General features: G+C 37.2%; 1 protein-coding gene across 6 annotated transcripts in view; it reads right to left on the bottom strand.

Annotated features, from left to right (window-relative positions):
- The window catches only part of KIAA0232 (KIAA0232 ortholog), a 77,321-nt gene that overhangs the window by 24,331 nt on the left and 27,072 nt on the right, over positions 1-25,918 (bottom strand). For 3 of the 6 annotated variants that reach the window (XR_015743041.1, XM_026700961.2, XM_087930595.1), the window contains exons 2-7: positions 17,957-18,462; positions 13,038-13,175; positions 9,661-9,727; positions 7,438-7,522; positions 2,365-5,608; positions 937-1,045 (exon numbers count right to left, since the gene is read on the bottom strand). Coding sequence is in view for 5 of the 6 variants with exons in the window: in XM_026700961.2 (XP_026556746.1) it covers positions 937-1,045; positions 2,365-5,608; positions 7,438-7,522; positions 9,661-9,727; positions 13,038-13,175; positions 17,957-18,187 (3,874 nt within the window). In the remaining variant the exon portion in view is untranslated. The remainder of the gene's footprint in view (positions 1-936; positions 1,046-2,364; positions 5,609-7,437; positions 7,523-9,660; positions 9,728-13,037; positions 13,176-17,956; positions 18,463-25,918) is intronic. The other 3 variants (XM_026700962.2, XM_087930596.1, XM_026700965.2) reach the window with 2 other exon arrangements.

The following is a 25,918-nucleotide window of genomic DNA, read 5'->3' as shown; positions in this document are numbered from 1 at the left end:
TAGATATAATGCAGAAAGTATACTTAACCCAAAATAAGACTACCCAATCATTAACATGGATTTAGTTTGATCAGATTGTGCCTATGCTTCATCTGCTATGATGGGTGCAGCCAGGTTCAGTTCCTCATTCAAAATAATTTAATCTTAAAGGCTGTACAACTTGAATATATCAGAGATATTTTTAGCAGTGGGGCTCATGTTAGTGGAGTATTTTTTTTTAAGGAGCTTCATTCTTCAGAGACTTCTGGCAACCTGAGAAAGTAATCTCAAAAGCATTTTCAAGTTACTAAAAGTCCATGAACAATGATATCTTAATATAGGGGACCTCCTGGTTTGATCTTACACAAAACAGCTTAAATGCTCTTTTCACATGTGAGCTGGAAAAGGAGAGATAGGAAAGGAAAAACAGCCTTCAACAGTTGAAAAAGAAGGTGGCTGTTTAAATATGTAGAATGAATCACCTGTTAAATGTTTAAACCTATTAGAACCAAGAACTCATTGAACAATATTTTTACTGACATATGCATGTAATATTGGAGTACCTAAGCAGGACTAGACTCCACAGCTGGCTAACAGAAACTAATGCAGTTAACTACAGCTCATTCCCTTCCTGCAAGCCCAGAATCCCCCCAGTAATAGTCCCACTCTTATTTCTCAATAATCTTATTCCTTTGCACTCCAGTCTGAAACAGGGAAAACAATGACTACTTATTTGATAATAGTTAGGAACTAATGTACCCACTTGATAAATTAATTAGCATCATCCTGCCATATGGAAAAATTATGGCACTAATGAGAAAATAAAAGAAGCACATAATGGGACAATTTTTCAGATAATTCAGTGGCTCCCATTTGAAACATGATCATCTACATTTATCTTTTATCTAAGTCAGCTGTAAAGTTTGTCAATTATAAAGAGGTCAAAGATACTGCTACCTTCATACTGTGATGTAGGAAAGAGTGGAGTATAAAGAGCTTTCTCCCACCAACACTGTTTTGCTTGATTGTAGCTTATTTTCTGAAGGTCACTACTCAATACAGGTAACTGTTTTGAGAAGAATTATATTTTAGTTCAAAGACAATAGAAAATAATCCTATACTATGCTACTTATGAATATGAATCCAATAAAGTGTGATGTTGTTTCAAGAAATTATGAAATGCTTCCATACAAACAGCTGGTCTCAGTGAGTTCAGCAAAACATAAGCATATACCGTATTTATCGGCGTATAACACGCACAGGCGTATAACACGCATTCCCTTTAATATGCGGCGGGCGCAGCGTCACGATGCTGCGCCGCCGCTAGGCACTATTGGGAACGGGACATCGGCGTATAACACGCATACATCATTTGCCCCCTATTTTCAGGGGGAAAAAGTGCGTGTTATACGCCGATAAATACGGTATGTTTAGGTCAACCAAGTTAAGTCTGCATGGGGCTATTATTGCAATATAAAAGTTTAGCATTCAAAATTTTTATTATACTACTTCCACATAAACATTAAATGTCACATAGGTATTATCTTCTTGTATATTTTTATGTTCAATATCCTTTTTTAATCTTTCCTCTGAAAGTTAAGAGTTAACGCCTATTTTGACTAGGGAAATAAGTGAACATTGGCGACAACTATTATACATCCCATGAACTGGAAAAATCACAAACAAGTTCTAGACTGGCCTCACCAAAATATCGCTTGAAGCGAAGATTGCTAAATAAAGGTTATCATACTTTGGCCATGTCATGTGAGCTGACTCACTCAAAAGCAATTATGCTGGGAGTGATCAGCGGAAAAGAAGAAGGGGCCACCCTAGCACCTGCTGGCTGGCCACTATAAAGGATGACACCGGGATGACCGTGGAGGATCTGAAGAAGGCGGTGTGAGACACAGAGGCATGGAGGGTGCCAATCTATAGAGTGGCCAAGAGTCAGGCATGATTGAATGGCTAACGACATTGAATAAATGCACAAAAGCAATGATATATGTTTATTTGCAAGAAAAGGGGGAGGACTCAATGTAATATAACCCCCTACCAGCTAAAAATGTGTCCTCCATAGAAACTATTATCAGTTTCTTTTTTCCCTTCTATGTTCATTTTCCAAACAGAATTATATCACTTCTTCCAGGCAGTTGAGAAGGTAGGCAGATGCTCAGAACATTTTTTTTAATTTCAAACATTATTTTTTGTGCAGGAAAAAGTTAAGATTGCACAGTAGCACCTTGGATTGGAAAAGGTTATTAATTCTTGTGCATTCAGGAATCTATCTTCCAGATATATTTTAAAGGCATTAAATCCATTGAATTATATATAATTTTATTGAAACTTGTAACTTATCTATACAATGCACAATTCTCAAGGACATACCTCTTTCAGTTGCACCAATGAGCTTTCCTTACAACTGCAAGACTTGTCTTCCTCTTCTTTTGGCTCCACAACATTGCAGCTAGCTTCAGAATTTTTCACAGCCATTGTATCTTGCACATCTTTCATACTGCATTCTAAGCAAGAACTCTCATTTTCTACCAGCAATATTCCAGATGATTCTTCCTGGGAATCCAGAGATGTCTGTGCACTCTTTTCCATCCCACACTTTTTTAATGTAGGAAAGAATTTCCCAGACTCAAGTTCTAATTTCCCATAATAATGCCCTTCTTTTTCTGCATCTTCTTCCAGTGGTTTGAGATCTGCTTGTGGATCATCATATGGTTCAGCTTGAGAAGAGACAAGAATATTCCCCTCATCTTTCTCAGATTCAATCTCAGATTCACTTCCACCACATGGAGAAAGTTCAGATGCAGAAATGGGGCGAAAGTGAGTCCTAGGAGAAATCCGTATTGCTCTGTACTGTGTCCTCCCAGCACCACATATTCTAGGGCGAAAAGCGTCTCTGTCAGAATCAGAGCAAAGGATTGATTTGGGTTTAAAGCAAGGGCTGAAGGATGTAATTCCTTCTGGTTCAAATGTACATTCGACATGAAGTACTTGTGAAAATGGATTATTTAAGTCAAAGGAAGAGAAAGAATATTCAAGACCAGACTCTTCACCTGGAAAATTGCTGCAAGCTTCTAACAAGTCTTCATGAAAGATAAAAGAAAAACCTCTATTTAATCCATGATCACATTTCAAATGCTCACTCTGCTCAAATGATACAAAAGGTCTCCATAATTGTCTGTGACCAGGAGTAAAGCTATTTCCTGGTGTCATGAAGACATCTGTACCAGCTATTGTGACAACATCAGAAGCTGCACACTGTAATAAGTTTCCTTTGGGGTGATTTGGGGGCACTATTGCCCATTCTGCATCACTGTTGAATGTTTTCAGTTCCCCATACACACCACCAAGAATAAATGAACTTTCTTTATCTTGGTTAACATCCCATGATTTGGAGGGTGTAGTATAATCTCCACAATCTACTTCTGATAAATTGGTTGAAGCAAAGCCTCTTTTCTCTAAATTTTCTTTCTGACCTTCCCAAAGATGGTATTCTGATCTTTGCACTGCTTTGTTTGGACCTTGAAGAATTTCTACCTTTGCATCATTTAAGCAGCAACAATAATGATTTACATCAGTTGGAAACAGTTCCTCTTCTATTCCTTCTATTTCTACAATTGCTGCAGAATTTTCATCTGTCATATTTGTCCAGATATGTTTCATAACTCCTGAGCCATAGTCATCTTCATGCGGGCTACTGTCACTACATACTTGTGGAGTCTCATATTCTTTATCTTCTGTTTTTTGTTCTAACTGAATACCACAGAGAGATTCTAATTTTGACTTTTTTGTGAAAATTAAAGTAGGTATTTCTCCTAAAGATCTTGTCTGTTCTTGGCAGGTTTCCTCCTGCAAAAAATCTACAATTTCTTCATCTATGTAACTTGAAGATACTGTGGGAACTATATAATTAATATCATCAGAGTTAAATTGAGGTGATTCTTCAAAAGGAATATTTAAAGTCTCATTGTCTGAACGTGTTTCTTCAGAATATGACCATGGACTACAAGTTCTTGTTGACAGATTAGAACAGTGTTCATTTTCATCAAAGGCACTATTTTTGGTCCATATTAACAATCTTGACTGTGTTTTCCCAAACATACCAACATTGCTACTAGAATCTGTATTTTCATTTCCCAAATTTAGTTTTTCAAAAGGAAATGGTAAAACAGAATTACTGCATTGCACTTCAAACACTGAAAAAGAATTTAAACCGCACCCTTCATTAGTATCTGAAAACAGCTCTCGATTGCCTGCAAGCATGTATGAATTAAGCATTGTGCTGTCTAAGGTAGGGGAAAGTCTAACAGGAGAATCACCTCCAAAACTTTCCCCATCTGCATCACCAGAGCTAGAAGATGAACAGCACTCCCAAAATTGAGCTAAATTACTAAGATCTTGCAAGAACCACCCTTCTGCACCAGAGGTGGCCGAATCTGCCCATATTGCACTTTCCCCTTTCAATTCCATTCCATCAAACACTATGCAACATTCTGCCTCAAAATCAGCTCCTTCTCTGCTTTTCTGCCGAATCATATTCAAAATCCGACTTTCTCCTTGCATCTTGCCTGAGGCACCAGAATCCAACATGGATTGATCAATATCCACTTCATAGAAGTGTGTTAGTTCTGACAGATGAACACCATCTAAATGTATATCGTCCTCTGGTGGAGAACATATTGAGGTCCTAGTGAGGCCGATATCCTCATTTAAAACTGCAGGCATTTCCACAAAACGACCATCAATGAAAGTACCTGCTGCGAGGTATGTTTTATTAATATTATTGTTGTTACTAATGCAAAGACCTTGTACTGATTCAGCTAATTCTTCTACAGCCTCTGATGTTGCATCACATACATCTTCTTGCTTGTTGCGGTATGTCGTCTCAAGCTTACTTTTTCTACTCAGGGGAACAAAATATTCTGCAATTGGCTCAGTATACCACAAAGGCTCCTCCTTATACTCAGTTTCATTCCTGCTATCAAAATATAGCTCTTTTCTCTCATGGTTTCCACCTTCTTTTCGTCTAATTTCTTTTAATGGCCGTTTACCTCTTTTACATAGTTGTTTAATGGATCCATTGCTGCTGCCAGGAATTTTCCTTTCAGTTTTTTCACCAGCTTTTGGCAAATACTTACTTTGTCCATTCCATCCTTTTTTACTCCGAGCCTCCTTTGTTTTATGCCTTATTTTTACATATTTTGTAGCTGCTTTTAATTCACCATGATTGCCACTAGAATTTGAACCTTCTTCACTGGAGCCAGAAGACCAGGATCGAAGACGAAGCTTCCCCTCAGATTTATGCCGGAATTGCTTTTTGTATGAAACAGATTTTCCTTCAATACGATTTCCAAATTTATTCTCTTTTTCATCTTTGTCATTCTTTTCTGTGACTCTCTCCTGTACAGTTACAGGTGCTTTGTTACGATTTCTCTCTTTGGATGCTTCATTTTCACTAATGCAGTCCTTTGGAGATGATGTATCTGTGCTAGTTGCTGGGACAGTGGAAGATGAGGAGGTACTGGAGTAAGAACATATTTTGGATTTATTCCACACAGTCATGATTTCTTGCAGGCAAACTGGTTTCTGGGAAAGTGGTGGAAAAGCCTCATAATACCTGAGAGAGAGAAAGATAAATATGCAATGTCATGTTTTGGAGAACCAGACCAAAAGGCAGTTTCAAGGCCAACTAAACATTGATGATTTTACTATCAACATTAACTGTTATTGTTTTAAAACAAATCATACTAATCAATAGCTCATCTCTAAGGAAAAAATAAACTATTACTGTACTTCAAAAACTATTAAGTGGTTAAGTTAAATACTGTCACTGTAGTTAAAATAAAACAAAATGTGATTATGTAATTTTTTTCAGTAAATATTAATACACCGTTGAAATATTCTATTTTTATTTGCTATCTGGGGATAGGTAATTCAACATTTCCATTGGGTGCCAAGTTGGGAAAGACAATTTTCTTCTTTTTATACAAGAATAAGCTTGGTAGTTGTTCAACACATAAACTACAGAATCCTAACAATTATTTTCAAATCAACTGAAAGACCCTCGTGGGCAGGAGAATATTAGTCTTTTACAGGGACCTGAGAGAGATGGCAAGATGCACAATAGTGTTGCTCTGCAATTTTTGAACATATATTCACAATAACTATTTTAATGGAGGAATATATAGTTTCTCTTTCCTCTTGCTTTGGTGTTTTGTACTGGGATCCTGCGAATGACTGATAGGATTAAATTGTTGGTCTTGGACCAGACCTGCATATGATGAACTGTTGCATTCCTTCACAAACTGCACTGATGGCCTCATCATTGAGAAGTGGCTGATTCTGGGGTGGTATTTCTTGATCTGGCTCCATTTCACTGCTTATCAGGTAAAAATTCTTCAGTTGTTTTCAAGGTTTCCAAATTTTATAGTAATAGTATAAGCTTACATTGTTAAGGTTTTGAGGACTGATTTGATAACGTGCTTAAACATCTATTAGCCTTTAGCATGGTCAAGACCAAGGCAACAAGCTCATTATTAAAGCTGTGTGTCTCCTAATTCTTATTTATCTTAGCAGGGGATCAGTAAAATTAATAATACTAGTAAAATCATCTCTCACAGAAGGCCTTCCTTCCAGACCCAGTAACTTGAGGAGTCATCTATATTTTGTGCTTTTTCTCACTCAGTTTTCAGCTATTGATTGTGTCAAAATGTCGTTCCCAAATAAACCTCATATTGAAATTACACTGGAAGATGGATATGTCAAACATACATTACTGTCAAACATGCTAGCAATACTGTCTTTATTGACCGTACAAATTTGTGTATTGTTTATATTATATACTCTAAAGCAATTCCATCTGTTCTCAGATTCATGCACATAACAGAGCCTTAAGTTATGAACATTAACTGAAGTTTGCAATTGACAACAAATACCACAATTCTGCCCTGAAAAAAGCATGTAAAATAAACAAAAAAAGTATTTTTCCAAGAGTATTTTTATTGCTTGCATTCTGTATATTCCTTTCCCTCTAATGTCTAGGTGCCTCCATAGAGATGACAAGATGTAAGGACAGTATGCTATGATTTTTCTAGGTTGTGACACGCTTCTCTACTACACCGGATTATGAATCTGTATCTTGTTATTTCACTAAAAAATGTAATTTCACAATTAAAAATCTGAAGATGTACATATTATTGTTAAAGATAAAAACCAATGTTATCACTCACTAAATGGAAAAGAAACTATATTGGAATGAAAACAGTTCATCCAAACTAATACTATTTTTTTTTAAAGTTTAATGATCAGATAAAAACATTTTAAAAGAAAATGATAGCTTGAATTCATTACTTCACAGCTAAAACCATTGCAGAAAATATGCGTGCTTTTCTAATTTAGAAGAATAAAATAATTAAGAGGGTGGTTTTTTTAAGAAATGCAACATACATTTCTACTTGATCTTTTGCTGCAGGAGATAAATCTATTTCAGGAGGCAAAGAGTCCTCAAGTCTTTTTGAAATCTTCTCCTCCGCTATTAAAAAAAAAGTCAGTACAAAAATCTGATCAGACTCATTTTGAAATAAATACAAATATACAATAATCAATTCCATATTCTGGCCCACAAGCTATTTAAGAAGGTATATACTAAATTTACAAATGAATTAATTACATTATCCACCTTTTTTAACAGTAAACTATTTCAACTATCTGAATATTAGTAGGGCAATTATTAAATTAGTGATGAGGGTCTCACACACACAGTTTTAAACTATGAGTCACATTATTTACAGTTTGTTGAAAAAGTACACAGTATATACTTAAAATAGTCACAACTAATTTTCTCGAAGATTTCCAACAGGACCAAAACAAAATACTATCCCATTATGATTGTTCTAAGGAAATTCTGAGTATAATTAAATTTCTTAATTGGTGGTACGGTGGCACAGAGGTTAGAATGCAGTATTTCAGGCTAATTCTGCCACTGCCAGCAGTTCAATCCTGACTGGCTCAAGGTTGACTCAGACTTCCATCCTTCCGAAGTAGGTAAAATGAGGACTCAAGTTGCTGACTCTGTAAACCACCTAGAAAGAACTGTAAAGCACTATGAAGCGGTATATAAGTGTAAGTGCTATTGATAGTTCTCATGTAAGAATGCAATTAGCATTACATTTCTCTTTTTATATTATAGCATGATAATAAATACAAAATTCTGAACTTTGAACATAAATATTGTTTGAGTGATCAAAGTATAACCAACCCAAGTAACCTATTGTCACTGAAATTGTTTCTTTATATAACAAAGTAACTTATATAAATATCACGTGGGTTATGCATGTCAACTGATGCATGGTGACTCAGTGGTTTAAAGATGCCAGAGAAGGTCTGTGCTCTGGTGGTTCAAGTCCTACTATTGCATTACAGGGCAAGCTCCTATTACTCAGCCCCTGCCAATCTAGCAGTCTGAAAGCATCTAAACACGAGTAGATAAATGAGTAGCACTTTGATGAGAAAGGTAAGAATGCTCCATGTTTTGCCACATGCTCTGTGCTATGATGTGATGTCATGCTGGCCACATGACTGCAAAAGACAACACTGACTCAATGGCCTAGAAATAGAGATGAGTACTGCCCCCTAAAGTCAGCTATGACTAGCAGTATAAAACTGCAGGGACTCCTTTACCATTACCTTTTATCCAAGTCAGCTTAAAGTATGACCATTCAACTATAATCTTTGTTGAATTATTTAGAATAAGTTATGATTATGGATTGAACAACACCCCTCCTTTTTTTCCCCTCTCTCAAGATGGCAAGACTGATTCTTTTGCTTCTCTAAAGCTAATCATATCAAGACTGGAGAGTAAACCTTATGACTATAAATTATACCTGAAGATTTTAAATGACTCATCTCTTGGGAATTTAGAAGATAGGCTCACCTTATGGAGCCCCATGGGCACCATACTATTGATTACACACTAATATCAACATGTTTTCTTCAACTCTGAAATAATCTCTTGCCCTGATAGTAACCACTTCCCTACGTTTATTTCATTTTAATCATTTAATTTCAATATTTCACCTAGCATGTGATTCAATCTAACTCAGAAATAAAAATACATAGTCTTTAGTTAAGTGGCTGACTGCAAGAGCATGTCTTTAGCTTCCTGAAAAGCTTTATTAAGCAATTAATCATGTCAGTGATTGATGCCCCCAAAGCATTAAATACTTTCCAATCATTTCATCTCGCATCCCGACTGCATCTCTCCTCCCAATATTACTTCAGAAATCCACAACTTGATCTCCCAAATCTAATAAAGGGACTGGAGGGGACTTGATACCAGAATGTTAGTGCTGTGTATTGGTATCATTTTGTTTACACATATAAATGATTTCTATGCAGATCTCAATAAAGGAACCACTCTGTAAAATCCCTATTTTTAAAAAGGCATACAAGCTTAATCCAGCTTTAATAGGATGACTGGATATCCAGTCATCCTATTAAGTATAACAAGAAAATTATATGCCAAGCATATCTATAAAAATCGAATTGATTCAGAGAAAAATCCTAATCACAGAACAAACTGGCTTCAGCCCAGGTTTTATATTTCTGACCAAGGCGCCATACTCCAGCTTTACATATTCCAAGAAATCTCATCCCAAAATGGAATCTCACCTTGTTCGCTCTGGAGATCTTTTAGCCTGGAACAAAGTTCCTCAACTAATGTCTCAATCCCAGAACTCTGCAATTCAAAAAAATATATATTTATAGCTGAACTTTCATAAAATGCACATCTAGTGATTATGTACATTATCAAGGAATAATACAAAAAGTATTTGCAATATTTTAATGTATTTGCAGTAAAATTAAAATATACTTTTCCTCCATTTTATTTATAACTAATGAAACAGAAGAGTCTATTGTTCCAAAGGTACTTTTAAAAAGGCAACTGGACTTTTTTTTTTTTTTCATTTTTCTTGAAGACATTTCACATCTTATCCAAGCAACTTCTTCAGTTCTAACTAGCTCTTGGGGAATAGAAAGGATTTATAGTCTTTGCAGTCAGCTAGCTGATTAACACTCCAAGGGTCATTGAAATCACCTGGGGTTTATCTGTGTCCTCAGGGCCACCAGAATCAGAATGCAACAAGCGGGAAACTGTGAATTGAGAAGACGGGTGGTATTGTATCCCTCCCCCTCTGTTGAGAGAGGGCTCTTCAATTTTAACATAGATAGCATCTTTGATTCCTCTTTCAAGCAAGTTATTCTCTCTGTCCAGGATGTAAACATTGCTGTCTTCAAAGAAGTGGCCCTTTTCTTTCAGGTGCAGACGGACTGCTGAATTCTGTCATGCTGCATTGGTTCTTTTGTGTTTGAACCATGCATTTGTGTAATGGTTGTTTTGTTTCCCCAGTGTACACACCTGCATATGCCTCACTGCACTGTAGTGAATATACAAAATTGTTCTGTTTGTGTCTGGCTGCTTTGTCCTTGGCGTGCACTGGCTTCTATCTTAGTGTTCCTGTATGCATGTTGGGTGTGTTGGAAATCCATGTGAACTTTTCCAATATTCTTGCAATGTATGGAATGATAACAATGCTCCATTTGTATTTCTTTTCTTCTCTGTTAGGGTTAGAGAACATTCCATTTGTTGCAGGAATATCAGAAAAGGACCATTAAGGTTCACATTGTTCCTTCAAAGATTTTAATGTGACATTTGCTTCAATACTATGCCAATTTCACAAAGGCAACCCTAAATAAATCCTTCTGCCTGTATTTTGAATACTAAAAAATTAAGAACCGAAGTCAATAATTAACATAGCAAGGATACAATGAAGAAATAATAGTCTATGATTATCTATTAACACACAATAGTTCCATAAGTAATATCAAATTTACTGTACTATATTTTTAATCTACATGTATCAGCAGACATAAAGCTTCCAAATAACAGGTAGTAATTGTTCTACCAATTTTTTATTAGTCTGATCCCACTTTGAGTAAAGTACTGGGTGGCACGCTTAAGGAGGATTCAAGCAAACTGAAACAAAGTCTGAGAATGCCAGTGGTGATTATTAGACTATTGTCAACCGATTCTTATAAAAAGATCTGGAAATATTTAGTTTTTGGGAGAGAAGCCTAAGGATAGAGATGATAGTTATTTAGATTTGCCTAACATAAGCAGCATAAAATATTTCTATATTCCTTTCTATAACATTGAAAGGTTGTCATACCTAAGAGAAATCTGCTCTTTTATCATTTCAGAGGAAGGAATAATGGGTTTATGTTACAGGAAGGCAGGCTCTGATTGAATATTACAAATAATTTCCTAATATTTACAATAATTGAGCTATACCAGTGATCCCCAACCTTTCTAGCTCCATGGACTGGTGGCAGCAGTGAGGGCAGTGGGGAGAAGATTGTTTTGTGCATGCAACCTAGCTCCTGCACATGCGCAAATGAAACTTCACGGAACTGCCTGCCACTTGTACAGCCCAGGGGTTGGGGATCCCTGAGCTATATAATCAACTAGATGGATACTTATGCTTCGCTACAAAATTATGTGATTGGGCTTAGTTTTCGGGGAGGAAAAAATTCTGCCTCTGCCTCCCTGTATCCATCAATATTCATCTGGCTAGTGTCCTGTCAGTGTGTCAGAGTTGAAGGCTGTTTGGAAACTGAAACAGTATTTGCTGTATGAGCAAGAAGGAGACAGGAAGGAGCCTGGGCATGGCTTAGGTCAACTGTTCTGTACTAAAGCTGCTTTCTGCTGTGAAACTAAAACTGAATCTCCTCTCCTCTGCTTGTGTTTTGCAGGCAGGGAGGGGGAGTAGAACTCATTAGCATCAGAGCATGTTAATAATAATATACGAAATACAAGTACTCTAATGGTCATTTCAAAAAATCCTTTCTTATTAAGCACCTAGAAGCCAAGAGGAACATGCGTGCCAAATTTCAAGTTTGTAGGCTTTACGGTTCTGGAGATTTTGCGATGATGCGTGAGTGGTATTTCGCTTTTATATATACATAGATTGTCCAGAGAGGCAGTAGCTCTCTTTTATTGGATATATTCAAGCAGAAGCTAACAAACATTAATGTTGGCTTAAATGAGACTGATGACTTATGACCACAAGTGACCCCAAAATTTCCATTGCCAAGCAAGATAATTGTTAGGTGAGTTTTGCCCCATTTTGTTTTTTTCCTGCTTGATTTGTTAAATGAATCATTGCCCTGCATTGTGAATCTGGCTTCTCCAGTTACATTGCTAGTCAGAAGGTCACAAAAAGTGATGACCTCAAGATACTGTAACAATCATAAATACATGCCAGTTGCCAAGCATCTGAATTTTAATCATGTGACAATGGGGATGCTGCAACAGTCCTAAGTGTGAAAAACTGTATTAAGTCACTGTTTTTCAGGGTTATTGTAACTTCAAACAAATGAGTCAAGGATTACCTATACACATTTATAAAGATTTCTTTGAATCAGTGTTGCCTCCTAATAACTGCTAGACAAGTTCCCACACTTTTCTTGGCAAGATTTCAGAAGTGATTTTCCATTGTCCACTTCTAAATTAATTTCATCATCAAAACATTAATGTGAAAAGCTAAAGCTTAATGGAAATGGCCAAGCAAATAGCAGGATGGAAGAGTTCTCTCCTGAACCTTCCTGAAAAGAGCATAGAGAACTTAAACTGGTCTGTGGATTGGGCTGTACTTGAAAATATAACGGGACACTGATATTGTCATTAAAATTTTCTATTTACCAATGCACAACAAGGGTAATGGCCATCTTAAGAACTGCTTAGGGATTACTTATGGTCAGCCTATTTTAATCCTATTATAAATGATTATGGATTTAAATTTAATAAACAGCAAAAGCAGAATTTATGTTCACATTAGATACAGATTTTATTCCATTTATTTATTTTGTAAATTATTTCCAAAATAGCAATTTAAACTAGATTTTTAAAAATGAACAAAAATTGCTATGCTATTTTACATCACAATTAAGAATCAAAATGTAAACATAACTCTATTGTTAGTCCTTACTTCATCAGAAGCAGAGCGAAGACATTGAACAGCAGCCTGTTTCTTCATTTCTTCTAGTGTAAGATCAGAGCACTTTTTCTTACTTTTCCCCCATTTCTTGTAAGCTCCCTTTTCCCAGCCCAGGAAGATGTCATTCTCCTAAAAAAAAAAAAAATCATAATACCTGCAATATTTTCTTGTATATTGTCTTTGCAATACCTAATGACTTTTAAGGAAGACACTTGTGGGAGTATGACTTTGGAAAGATTAACTACAGATATATATTCTATGAGCCCATTTACTACAATTCTTGGTTGTACTTAAATATATGACATTCCATACCCCATCCTTCCAAGAGATTTTCTCCAGTTTTACTATTTTTACTATTCAAAATGCAATGTAACATTAGTAATATTTATTCAAATTAGTAGCAGCAACATCTTAAAATAGTAAAAGTGGGTTAAAAACCAACCCACTGACTAGGAAAATTAATTTAACTTTATGCCAAAATGACACTAGGAACAGGAACTATGCAGACTGTATTCCATTAACCAGAATATTAAAAGCCAAATAAAGAAGTTAATGAAACTAGCAACTAGGGACACGGTGTTCAAGTTAAACGTACAAGAACTGGAGAAAAAAGGACACAAAAACAACTAAAGGCAAAAGTGAGGGAGGGGGAGATGAAAACACTCAAGTTGTCCTTAGAGTTTCTGGATAAGTAGATTTAGCCTGAAATGGAAAGGATAAGGCATGATATAATCCCAATCCAATACCACACTTATCCTGAGAAGAACTAAAAAGCTCCCTTATTCATGTAACAGAAAATATCAGCAATTTTTCATTATGTCACAGCTCATATGCTGTCACTTGGTGACTGACGCCTTCTGCATAGTTCAAAGACTATGGACTTTTTAAACCCCCAATGGTCTCAAAAGTTGATAATTTTCCTCAGTGAATAAACACATACACTATAATGATTTGACTTATTTGATTCACTGTGTTCTCTTTATCTAGTTTTAGAACTTGCAAAGAGAACAGATTATATTTGAGGCATATTAATATTTATGCAGAAATATTGAAAATTCAAAAGATTTCACAAACTTTTAAGCACCAATATTAGACTGACCTTCCTAGTGAATATGAGTGGTATTATATCAAAGATACATAATTCAACTGAAAAAATCTCATCTATACTTCCTAGTCATCCAAACTACTGGCTCTCATTAGTTTGGATTGTTTCTTCTATCCTTCTATTCTGCTTTTTAAAAAAATACTTAATATACAACGGTATCTTAAGTTTGTTCTTTCTTTTCCTTTCCCCTGAATTACATTATAGCAAGCCTCCCATTTCTTCAATGTTCTTGAGCAGAAAAGAAGCCATCGCATATCAGATGTTTGCAGCATAAACTGTACCAGAAATATTGTTCTACTTAGAAGGTGCTAGCAATTAAATTATACTATTTAAGAAATTAAAATAAGAAATAATATACTAGAAAAAGATTAAACAAGCTTATATTAATACATCAGAAAGACATACAGAGACAAAATGATAAAACAAAGAATTATTTGGCATTTGGTTTTCCAGTTTCAAGCTTTCAAAACTATCTGTTTCCTCTGATTTTTCCATTTTATTCTGTGGTACAGGTAGAACGATGTAGGAAAAGAAAGTAACAACAGATTCTCTGCCCCTGATTTCTAATAGACAGCAGCCATTTTATATACAGAATAAACATGCTGAATTACATCTCTGTACAACAATAAGCATCTCCGTATTTATTAGGAGTGTGTGTGTGTGTGTGTGTGTGTTTAAGACAAAGCCCTACCAAAAAATTTCTGAGATTCTCCCTTAGCATTCATAACTCTTCCCCTGGAAGACTGCAGCACGTAAAGCAGAGATGAACTGGGAGGGGGGCAGAAAAGATATAGGAGACGAGTGGCATATCAAACAATGTCTAAGCAAATATTTCAATATACAAATATACAAATGATATGATGCTAATATCTGGAATTAAAACATGAACTTTACAATAAATCAACATTTAATTTTTTCCTAAAAATTATGATGGATTATAGAAAGAAAGTACTGAATGTTAGTATCAGAATCTAAGCCTTAAGAATGGTGACAGCAACACTGTATAATATTGAACACATGAGTGCAGCTTTTAAATACATTTCTCAGCCATAATCTTCTTTTTACGTATGATAGCAAAGCAATAAGGGCTAGGACTTTAAGCCAATTGGAGCCTTCAAACTGGAATGAGACTGACTGACCTGACTGACTAGTCATGGGACAATTCACTGTGGTATAACTCGCTGTGGCCAACTCACCCCAGAATAATTCAAGAGGGACAAGTAGAATTGTAGCTCACCCTAGCCTCAAGGACTTCTAACTTGAGAAGGTTCAATCATAAAGCAAGACAAGACTTGCTGCAATTCAATTGTCCTTCTCTTGAGTTATCTCACATTGAATTGTCCCACGGTTAATTGGCTGGAGCAAGTCAGCAACAGCAAGTTGTCCTAACCCCTTCACAACTCAGTACCTACAAAACATTATCTGAAGAGTATCACATAAAGGATGATGTGGCAAGCAAACCTAGTATCAGCCAATATAGTGATAATAGCATTGTTGCTACACACATGCACATGTGTGTGTGTGTTTGTGTATTATATTTGTATATATAGTTGTGCGTGTGTGTGTGTGTATAATACTAACCATAGCTTTTCTAGACTAAGCCCTAGGTTATTTACTTATATGAATAGTCTAATAAATGAGTAGTTACAAATTTCCTATACATATTAAAAAACACATTAAAATAATACAAGATAATTAATAAACAGCATAGTAAGGGCAAAAAGCATAATTCTACCATCCCAATAGAGAACATACAATTTAAATAATTACAAAGCATAGCAATGCTTGGGAGAAAAATGTTTTAGCTTGCCAATTAAAAATACCTGGACATTTCATCAGCAAAGTCCCGTCGCTAAAAAAGCCACCAATCTCATTTCACTTGAACAAAGTTTTCAGTTCTCCCTCAATAACTAGTTTTCTACACCAAAGATGGGAAATCTTTAGCTTTTGATTTAACTTTAGAAGTTCTCTGCAATTAACCATTCAAGATTTCTACCAATTAGAGAAGAAATTCAACCCTCCTGATTGGGTCATGTCCCCCAACGGGAAAAAATGGCTTCTCAACTGTGTTTCACAACATAGAACAAAGCAGTTAACCTAGCTTCAGGAATATACTATTCATTTAATATTTTTGAGCAGAAAGGCATTATTGTACAACTTTTAAAACGAAGAGCTTAAATGAAAAATACAAAACCAAGCACAATGGTTTTCAAAACATACACAAGTCTATTCAGTACTCTACAGTACTCTACTTCTTAACAAGCTAAGAACCGCACATATTTTGAGATCCAGGGTACAAAGTACATTCCCAAAATAAATTCAGTTGCCTAGTCCAGCCTTCTCCTACTTCCAGATAAATTGGGACAGGAGGGAACTGTTGGAGTGTCTATTCAGATTTTTAAAAAGCTGAATATGCATACACGAAAACATACTAATATGTATGCCCACACACCTTGATATATGCACTTTAATGCACACAATATTAGATGGGAGTAGGGAGCAAAGGAAATCCAATTAAAGTGGTATATGAAAGCTTATTGTTATATGACTAAAATAGAATAAAAGCATTTGCATTTAATGAGTGTAAGTAACATGACTAAAAAACACATGGGAAGCAGGAAGTGAAAGAACACCAAGGAAAGTTGTGGGGAGCTAAATGAGAGCAATGGGATGAGGTAGAGATGAAAAAAGGAAAAACATAGAATGGAAAAAGAAGGGGATATCAGCATTATGCAGAGTATAGCACATAGTGTGTAATGCAAAGAGAGAAGCTAGGGACAGTAATTAAAATGCAGCAAAAAGAGAAGTTAAGGAATATCGGAAGGTGCACCAGGAAACAAAAGAATTCAAGGGAATGGGAGCATGGGAGGGCAATGGGGCACTGGAGCACACCAAATCAGGGACAGTAGGACTGAGTCGTAGCATAAAAGAATGGGGCAAAGGGAAAGCAAGGCACACCTGTGGGAATGTGGAAGGGCAATGGATAAAGCCAGTTTGAATTTAAAGCCAGTTTTGATTTAAAACCGCAGCTTAATATAGCAAAGCTAGACTTTTCTGTTAATTTTTTTCTTTTTTAAAAGGATCTAAAAAGATTTAGCACGGTTCACTGCAAAACTTTTAAGACTTTTAAAATACAATGTCTTTCTAATAAAATACAGGTAGCCCTGAACTTAGAATCACAATTGGACCCAAAAATAAATATGTTGCTAAATGAAATATTTGTTAAGTAAGTTTTGCCCCATTTTACCTTTCTTGATACAGTCATTAATCACTGTAATTGTTAATTACACAATTGTTAAGTGAATCTGGCTTCCCCAATGACGATCACAAAAAGTAATCACATGACCTTGGAACACTGCAACTGTCATAAATGTGAACCCGTTGCAAAGGATTCTAATTTTGATCATGTGACCATGTTGATGCTGAAACTGTCATAAAGTGTGAAAAACAGTCAGTGCTGTTGTAACTCTAAACGGTCACTAAATAAAAAACTGAAGACTACTGAAGACATAGTACTAATTGTTAGACTTAAAAATCCTGTTTTTTAAAAGGTATGTCCCATCTTCCAAAGTGTATCACAATTTTTTTAAAATTCAGTTTTACAAAGGCCTTCTGTGATTTGTCATGATGGTTATTTATCAATGAAACATCCCACTGAGTGTATCTAAATTTTGGGATATGATTTAAAAGTCCCACGTTTCCTGCTCTCAAAATATGAAACCATGATGTATTATTTATTATAATAGCATACACAGATAATTTAAAACATATTTTTCAGTCAAGCACATCTAAAATATGTAAATACCTGTTCCTGCAGATCGTAGTCATAATTATCATGTAGCAGAAGACTGAGGACATAGCGAGTATAAATCATGGCATCAATGCCACATTTTTCTAGCTCTTGTCCCAGCCAGGTCTGCACAGGGCCCAAAGCCTGAAGCAGAGACATTTCTGAAACAGATACAGGACCCAGACAGGAGTTTGAGGAGCTTTCAGATGGCAAACCATCCACAACAACTGTATAGACTAGGTGCATGAATCTAGGTGGCTTTCATCCTTAGAACATGAAGCATTTTCTGTAGATGATATTCCGTGGGAACCTGGAGGTGGGATATTTTCACTCCAGTACAGAGGAGACACGCTTGACATCTAGGACAACCATTTATATTTGCTGGCAGTTAACAGTCTAAAGACAAGACCCACTCTTCAGGCATAACCAGAGTATACTAAATCTTAACAGGAAACACATGTTTATGTGCATTTTTCTACCTTAATTTCACATTGAAGCCAGATGTAAATCCCCAGCAGGACCTATAAAAAGGGGAAAAAAGAAATTGTGACTTGTATTTTCTTAATACAGATAGCAATTAAGAACACATACACACTCACACTCTCTCTCTGATGCACTGCAGTAATCAAACTTGGCTTTCTATAAATGGACACATACAATAAAAGACAAGCCTCACCGAAAGAATTAGACATGCACCTGCTTAGAATGCCAAGAAGTTCGAATTTAAAAAGACTTGAAGAGCTTCTTCCAAAATACTGTTTTGTCTTTTCAACTTTCAGAAACACAAACTACCTATGAATGCATTCACTATTTTAGTACTCACTAACTTGATTTTCATGCACCCCATGTTACATTAGCAGTAAGCAGTGAACATGCTTATAACAGATGGAATGTGAATAGAATTTTAGTACAATGGCAGTGCCTTGTTATTCAAAGTAACTACAACTATAATGTGCAAAAGTACCAAACAAAGAGAAAAAAATGCCAATCTAGTAAACAAATCTGCTGCTAAATCAATACAGTTTTAGAAATGTTCATTTGTATTAAAGATGAAAAGTTAGTTAATGATTGAGAGCACAGAATTATGCAGCTATGATTCCCTAACAGAATATATGGAGCATTAATTATGTTATAGTATTGCATGCTCCACTGTGCAAGACAAGAATCTCACAATCCTAGCTCTAACTCTAGAATGTTCTATTCCTCCTTTATACTATGTCCAGCACACAAAAAACCATTTCCAGTTTGAAGAGTTAGGTTCTATTAAACCACTGAGCCATCCAGAAATGGTGAGATTGGCATAGTCTGGAGGAGGAATTGAATGACTGCCAGGTTTTCTTTTTTAACTTCCTATGCTTAACTTCTTAATAATTAATTTCTAATGCTGAAAACTATGAGAGAAACTGTGAGAGAAAGTTAAAAAGCCCAGTTTTTCAGTTCTAAATATAAGGTAAAAGGTAAAGGTTCCCCTCGCACATATGTGTTAGTCATTTCTGGCTCTAGGGCACGGCACTCATCTCCATTACAAAGCCGAAGAGCCAGCGCTGTCCAAAGACATCTCCAGGGTCATGTGGCTGGCATGACTAAACACTGAAGGCGCACAGAACGCTGTTATCTTCCCACCAAAGTGGTCCCTATTTTTCTACTTGCATTTTTACATGCTTTTGAACTGCTAGGTTGGGAGAAGCTGGGACAAGTAACGGGAGCTCACTCTGTTACATGGTGCTAGGGATTCGAACCGCCAAACTGCCAACCTTTCTGATCGACAAGCTCAGCGTCTTAGCCACCGCATCTCCTTTTCTAAATATATATTGAAATAAAAGATGGTGCAGGTAACTAGTCATATCCTAGGATTTTAGAAATTGTCACAACACAGAAGATATCTGATGTATGCATTTACAAAAAGGCTGCCAACTATATGCCCATTTGTGAGAGCCAGTCATCTATCCAGAACAAGCTGCTATTGCAGGATGACTTTGGTGGGATCACTAGTGATAAACTAATGAGCAATGTCTTCAACATTAGGGAATGGTAATCAGATCATTATTCCATTTTCCCTGAGCTATCATCTCTGGAGTTTGATAGCCATACTAACTATGGCAACAGGTTAGCTGACATCTACTAAAAGGATTACACCCAAAGAGGTCACTCTATTGTGAGAGAACAAGGGGAATGGCCATTCAAACATTTCTATCTCTAAGGCTGAGGTATTTGACTCTTACAGGTAACCCTTGATTTAGAATCATTTGTTCAGCAACCATTTGAAGTTACAATGGCCTTGAATGAATGGTGATTACAACTGCTCTTCGAGTTTTGGATGTCCATGAAATCATGTTCTGGGGGCTTGGCAACTCATTTTTCATTTACACAACAGCCATTTGCAACCTTCCATGCTGATTTTTCCAGAAAATCAAAAGGGAAGCTGGGCAGGGAAGACTGTAAATCGCTGGGGTAATCTCCCCCACTCCTGCAACCCTTCAGCCCCTTGTGATTGCACTGTGCTGGCACTTGCACACCCCTGTACATCCTTCCTGACCCATTCAGCACCTTTTATATACTCCTGTGTACTCTCCCCAACCTGCACAACACTTAAGTCACCCCTTACAATCTCCCTAATCTGGACAGCTTGTGCACAACGCCTTGACCCCCTAAATCCCTTTCACATGCTCATGCATCCTTCCTGGCCTTCCCTCACATTTCTGCACACACCCTTGTTTCCTCTCCCACCTAGCCATATCCACTTACTTGCTTCCATGCCTAGGACTTGCAACGTCATGCTGGCTTACCCATTGACTTTGGTTGTGGAAAGCCAGCAGGAAATTGCCTTGCTTAAAGGCTGCACAATTCTGTTAATGATGGCAATTGGAACTGTGGGAATTGATGTGTTTGTTCTTGACTGTATCACTTAGCAATTGAAAGTCTGTCCCAATTGCTGTTGCAAATTGAGGATATACATCACAGAGCATATACAGATTATTTTTTCAAAATTTCCCAGTTCTAGAATTGCATACATCTCTTAATGTGGAAAAAAATACTTTTACTGAAGCTTTCATAACTTAGGGCCAGGGAAATACTGTGAGACAAAGAAGAACAGTTAATCTTTTCCAACTCTTATGCTGCAATTCACAATTTTCTCATACTGACATTGTTTTTTTTAATCTGTTAGTATCAATAAAAGTTATATCTCTAAGCTTAACTACCTGAAATTTGTAGAGGAGATCTTAAGCACAATGTCCATATAGGAGTGAAGTGGTAATTTTATCCCCATGTTATATCATCCTCCTTAGATAGTCCTTATTGCCAAGGAAGGAGAGAGCGCTAGTTCGAGAGATTGGTTCTTCAACATCTTAGGTCATGCCTTCCATCAAAATTTAATCAACATCAGTTTGCCTATAGAGGAAATAGGTCGACAGGCAATGGCATTGCCACTGCATTGAGACACCTTGAGAAACTTGGGAACTACGTCAGAATGCTTTTCATAGTCTACAGCTTGGCCTTTTAACACTATTCCGCAGGGCATTTTTATTGAAAAGTTGACTGACTTGAATTTCCCTCCCCTCCCCTGTGACTAGATTAAAGACTTTCTGATGGACCGTCCACAAAAAGTGAGAGCGGGGTCCTTTACATCTTCCTCCCTGAAGCTTAGCATAGGCTCCCCTCAGGGCTGTGTGCTTAGTCCCTATCTGTATTTGTGTTGTACACATGACTGCACATCTTCTGACCCATCTAACATGATAATAAAGTTTGCAGATGATACCACTGTGCTGGGCCTTATTACAGGAGGGAACTAGTCAGCATACAGGGAAGAAGTCCAGAAGTTATCTACATGGTGCTCAGATAACAACTTGCACCTAAAACACCAGCAAGACAAAGGAGATGGTGTTGGACTTCTGGAAGCAGAGAGAGGAATCTGTCCCACTTTATATCAATGGGGGCTATGTGGAGAGGGTTTCCTCTTTCAAATTCCTGGGAGTGCACTTCAGCCAAGACCGCACCTGGAAAAATAACACGTTCCAGGTGTTTAGAAAGGCTCAACAGAGACTCCATTTCCTTAGGGTCTTGTGGAAAAATCAGGTAGAACAACAGTTGATGACTTTCTTCTACTGGTCTACAATAGAAAGCTTCGTCCCATATTGTCACGGTATGGTACACTGGCTTAACAGCTGCAGACAGGAAGGCACTGCAGAGGGTGATGAGTACAGCACAAAAAATCATGGGCTGCTTCCTAACCCCACTGGATGAAATCACCAGGTCCCGCTGTTTCAACAGAGTGAGGAAAATCCTGAGGGATGATTTTCACCCCGGACACCATTTCTTTTTCTCCTACCATTGGTCAGGAAATATAGAAGCATACCCAGCCCAACAAATAGGCTGAAAAATAGCTTTTATCCATGGGCTGTTAAGACTTTTAAACAAAACACACCACCACAACCAGATTTAATATGACAGATTTACAGTGCCAGTATAACAAGCAATATGTCTATACCGATATAGTGTGTGTGTGTGTGTGTGTGTGTGTGTGTGTGTAAATGTACACCTAATTCTATTACTTACTTGGGTTTAGGGATTTTCTGTTATTATTGAGATGTATTGTATGTTTTGTGAGCTGTATTATGTGTTTTGTGTGGGCTGCACCAATGGAGGCTCATTCAATTTCATTGTACACATGTTGTGCATTGACAATAAAGGTTTGAACTTGAACTTTCAACTTTGAACCAATATTATATGGGTACAGCAATAAATCAACTTTCTCAGTACAGGTAGTCCTTGAGGTACAAAAGGCCATTTTGAATGTTCTAAGTTACAATCGACCCTCAAAAGCTACTTATGACCCATAGTCAAAATTATGATGGCTGCAGCGGGCCTGCATTCATTCAACCTTATGATCTTAAGGTCACTGCAGCACCTTCCCTCCTCTCTCCCACCCCACCCGAAGCTGGCAAAATTTGGGCCTCCTCCCCATTCGACATCAGACCCACACTTACTTTCTGAAAGCTCTCAGAACTTTATGTTATGGAAAGAGGGCAGGCCATGTGTCCTCAGGCCACACTGCAGCAAGCAACAAAATGGGGTTGCCATTTTGTCTCCACACAGATGGGTGGGGACAAAATGGTGGCTACAGACTGACTACTTTATTTTGCTTCCTTAGAAAGCTTCTGCAGCACAACACAGAGCTTGCTAAGGCAGCAAAACAAAGCAGTTTGTCTCTGGGACGTGCAGCAGCAATCCAAATACAACTGCCATTTTGTCTCTGCCCACAAACAGGCAGGGACAAAATGGCAGCTGCCAGACAAGCTGCTGCATTTTGCTGCCTTAGAGAGGCTCCACGGTACTTCAGAAGCTTCTGAACACTCCTGAAAGCTGTTGCAACATTGTGCAGATATTGTTAACAAGGCAGCAAAATGGAAGAGTTTGTCCCAAGGCCCTGCAGTGACGACCCGAATGCAACCACCATTTTGTGGGTAGGACTAAAAGGTGGCTGCTTTGGGAGCTGTGCCATGTGGGCACACACATACACAAAAAAAGTCATTCCAGTACTCTGTAACTTCGTTGCTTGTATCCTTATGATTTATATTGACTGTTTCCTAGTATGATTTGATTACTTATTGTACCCTATAACTATCATTCAGTATTGAATTTATGATTCTTTACTCTTGACGAATGCATCTTTTCTTTTATGTATACTGAGAGCATTTGCACCAAGACAACCTTGTGTGTCCAATCACACTTGGCCAATAAAGAATTCTATCTATTTTCAGTAACCTGCCCAGTGCAAATAGACACTTAATTGATATGTGCTAATGGAAGTGAGGAGAATCTTCTAGAGTTAAATCATTTCCCAATAAATAACCAATGGCCACAGATCTCAGAACCTGAAGATGAAGTGGAAAATATCACTTTATTTTCAGAGGGATTGAGTCAGTAAGTGTCAGGCTCCAAAAAAACAAGAAAGACAGGTTGACATTCTTCTAAGCAGTTTCTTTTATTGTTCCTCACCTATAGACAGAATTCTTGTCACACTAAAGCAGCTTACTTACCATGAAATATATACTCTGTGAATCATTAGGGAGGAGCCATCTTGACCCTATTTCTCCCACACAAGCTATCTAAACTGAGCTGTCTCCTGCTATTCTGGAATGTAGTTCCTCCATCCTAGGAAGCTGGGCAACATTCCTTCCCAGAAAGGAAGTTAGGTAGAAGTGGGCAAACCACAAAGCAGCACTCCTCATGAGTCAACAAGATTGAAAGCAGAAACTGAGATGAGTTGATGGGAAGATGCATATTGGGAATTAATGCAATGGGATTGCTAGCATATTTTTATTATTTTCAAGTGTGGTTAGCTGCCCAGATCACATTTGTGAAATTGATTAATTGATTTAATAAATAATAACATTTAATGAATAAAAATAAACATAGCTGTCTTCCCAGTATTGGTTTTACTCTTAAAACGGGCCATAAGAAATTTTTCAGCGTCTTCACTTGAACCTTCACTGAAGCAAAACACCCTTTCAAAAATTGTCAAAATCCTCTTCACTATTGCTTAGCACCATAAATATAAGCTATTATAAACAGGAGCACATGAGAAGACATGGGGTCTACTGAGAGGATCAAGATATTAAAATGTTATTCCAATATCTATTCTGATCACTCAAAAAGAGAATATTGAATAGAGATTTCCAGTGAGGCCACTGTGAATTAGATATCCCTGTTGAAGTGGGTTGGAATTTGCTATTAAAGTTGGCAGCTGAATCCGGAATAATGGCCAGCAAAATCTCTCTGGAGAAATGAAAAATCGTAAGATTGTCTTTGCTCTTTCTGGACAGCCATTCCCTGTGTATAGATTGCAAGAATCAAGGTCTCCGTGGTCAACTTATATTGCACGGCTAGGAGTCAAGTGATTCCATCTAAGCTCACAGTTGTAACAAAGCCTTTAGCAAAGCCTCATTTAATTATCTTTGAAATTATTTTTTGCTGCTTTTGAAATATTAAGAACCTTTGGAACAGTAAGCTTTTATTGTGTTCACTAGGTGAATTTCCTCCTTAGAAAAAGAAGTTTTAAATAGGATTTTCAGGATTCAGAAAATATTACTTTTTTGAATGAACAGAAAAAGTATGTTGATTTTGGAAAATTAAAAATGGATTGAAGGTCCAGATGGATTTGGAATAAACATTTGAAATATATTATAAAAATCCTTCTTAAGGAAAAGTGGTGTTGTTTGAAAAAAAATGATAGGATGGAACTTTGAAAGTCTGGACATTAGAAGAAACTAAAGATTTAAAAGAAAGGGGCATTGGTCTTACCCAAGGATGGGATCCGACCGGTATAACTACTGGTTCTGTTGCTCTGCGTCACGTGCGCATGCGCAAGTCGTGTGATTCGCACGAGTTGTGTGAATGCAATTTACGACCTGCTGTGCTGCCCAGAAAGCTGAGCAGTGCTGCGTGTGTGTGTGCAGCAGTTGGAAAAGCCCTTTTTTCCTGCTTTTTCAACTGCAGCTGTGCCGTACAAAACAACTGAGGCTGAAAAAGCAGGAAAGGAAGGACAGGCAAGAGCCCGGGCAGGTGGGCGGGCCAAAACAGCAGCAGACATAGAACCGGTTCTATGTCTGCTGCTCTTCAGAGTAACCAGTGGACAGAACTGGTAGAATCCCACCCCTGGTCTTACCTGATACACTCCTTCTCAGTGTGCTGAGATAAAATCAAAAGAATGGGTTAACTCCACCTTTTTGCCCAGAGACTGAGTCCTTTTAAACTTTTTAGTCATGCCTCTCTTAACTGTGCCGCAGTTTTGATGAAGGTGTAGCGGTTGACTTGACGCATTACTAATTTTTCTGTCTACTCCTGGATTCTGCACCAGACGATCACCAAGGTGAGATTGGATTCTCTCTCAGAACACCGAGAAGGAGCATATCAGGTAAGACCAACACCCCTTCTCCAGTGTGCTGAGCAGAGAATCCAAAGAATGGGACATACCAA

This window comes from Pseudonaja textilis, chromosome 3 (assembly GCF_049901715.1).
Source record: "Pseudonaja textilis isolate UNSWEBS1 chromosome 3, rPseTex1.2, whole genome shotgun sequence".
Taxonomy (NCBI): Eukaryota; Metazoa; Chordata; class Lepidosauria; order Squamata; family Elapidae; genus Pseudonaja; species Pseudonaja textilis.
This window is presented reverse-complemented; position numbering and strand designations above follow the sequence as displayed.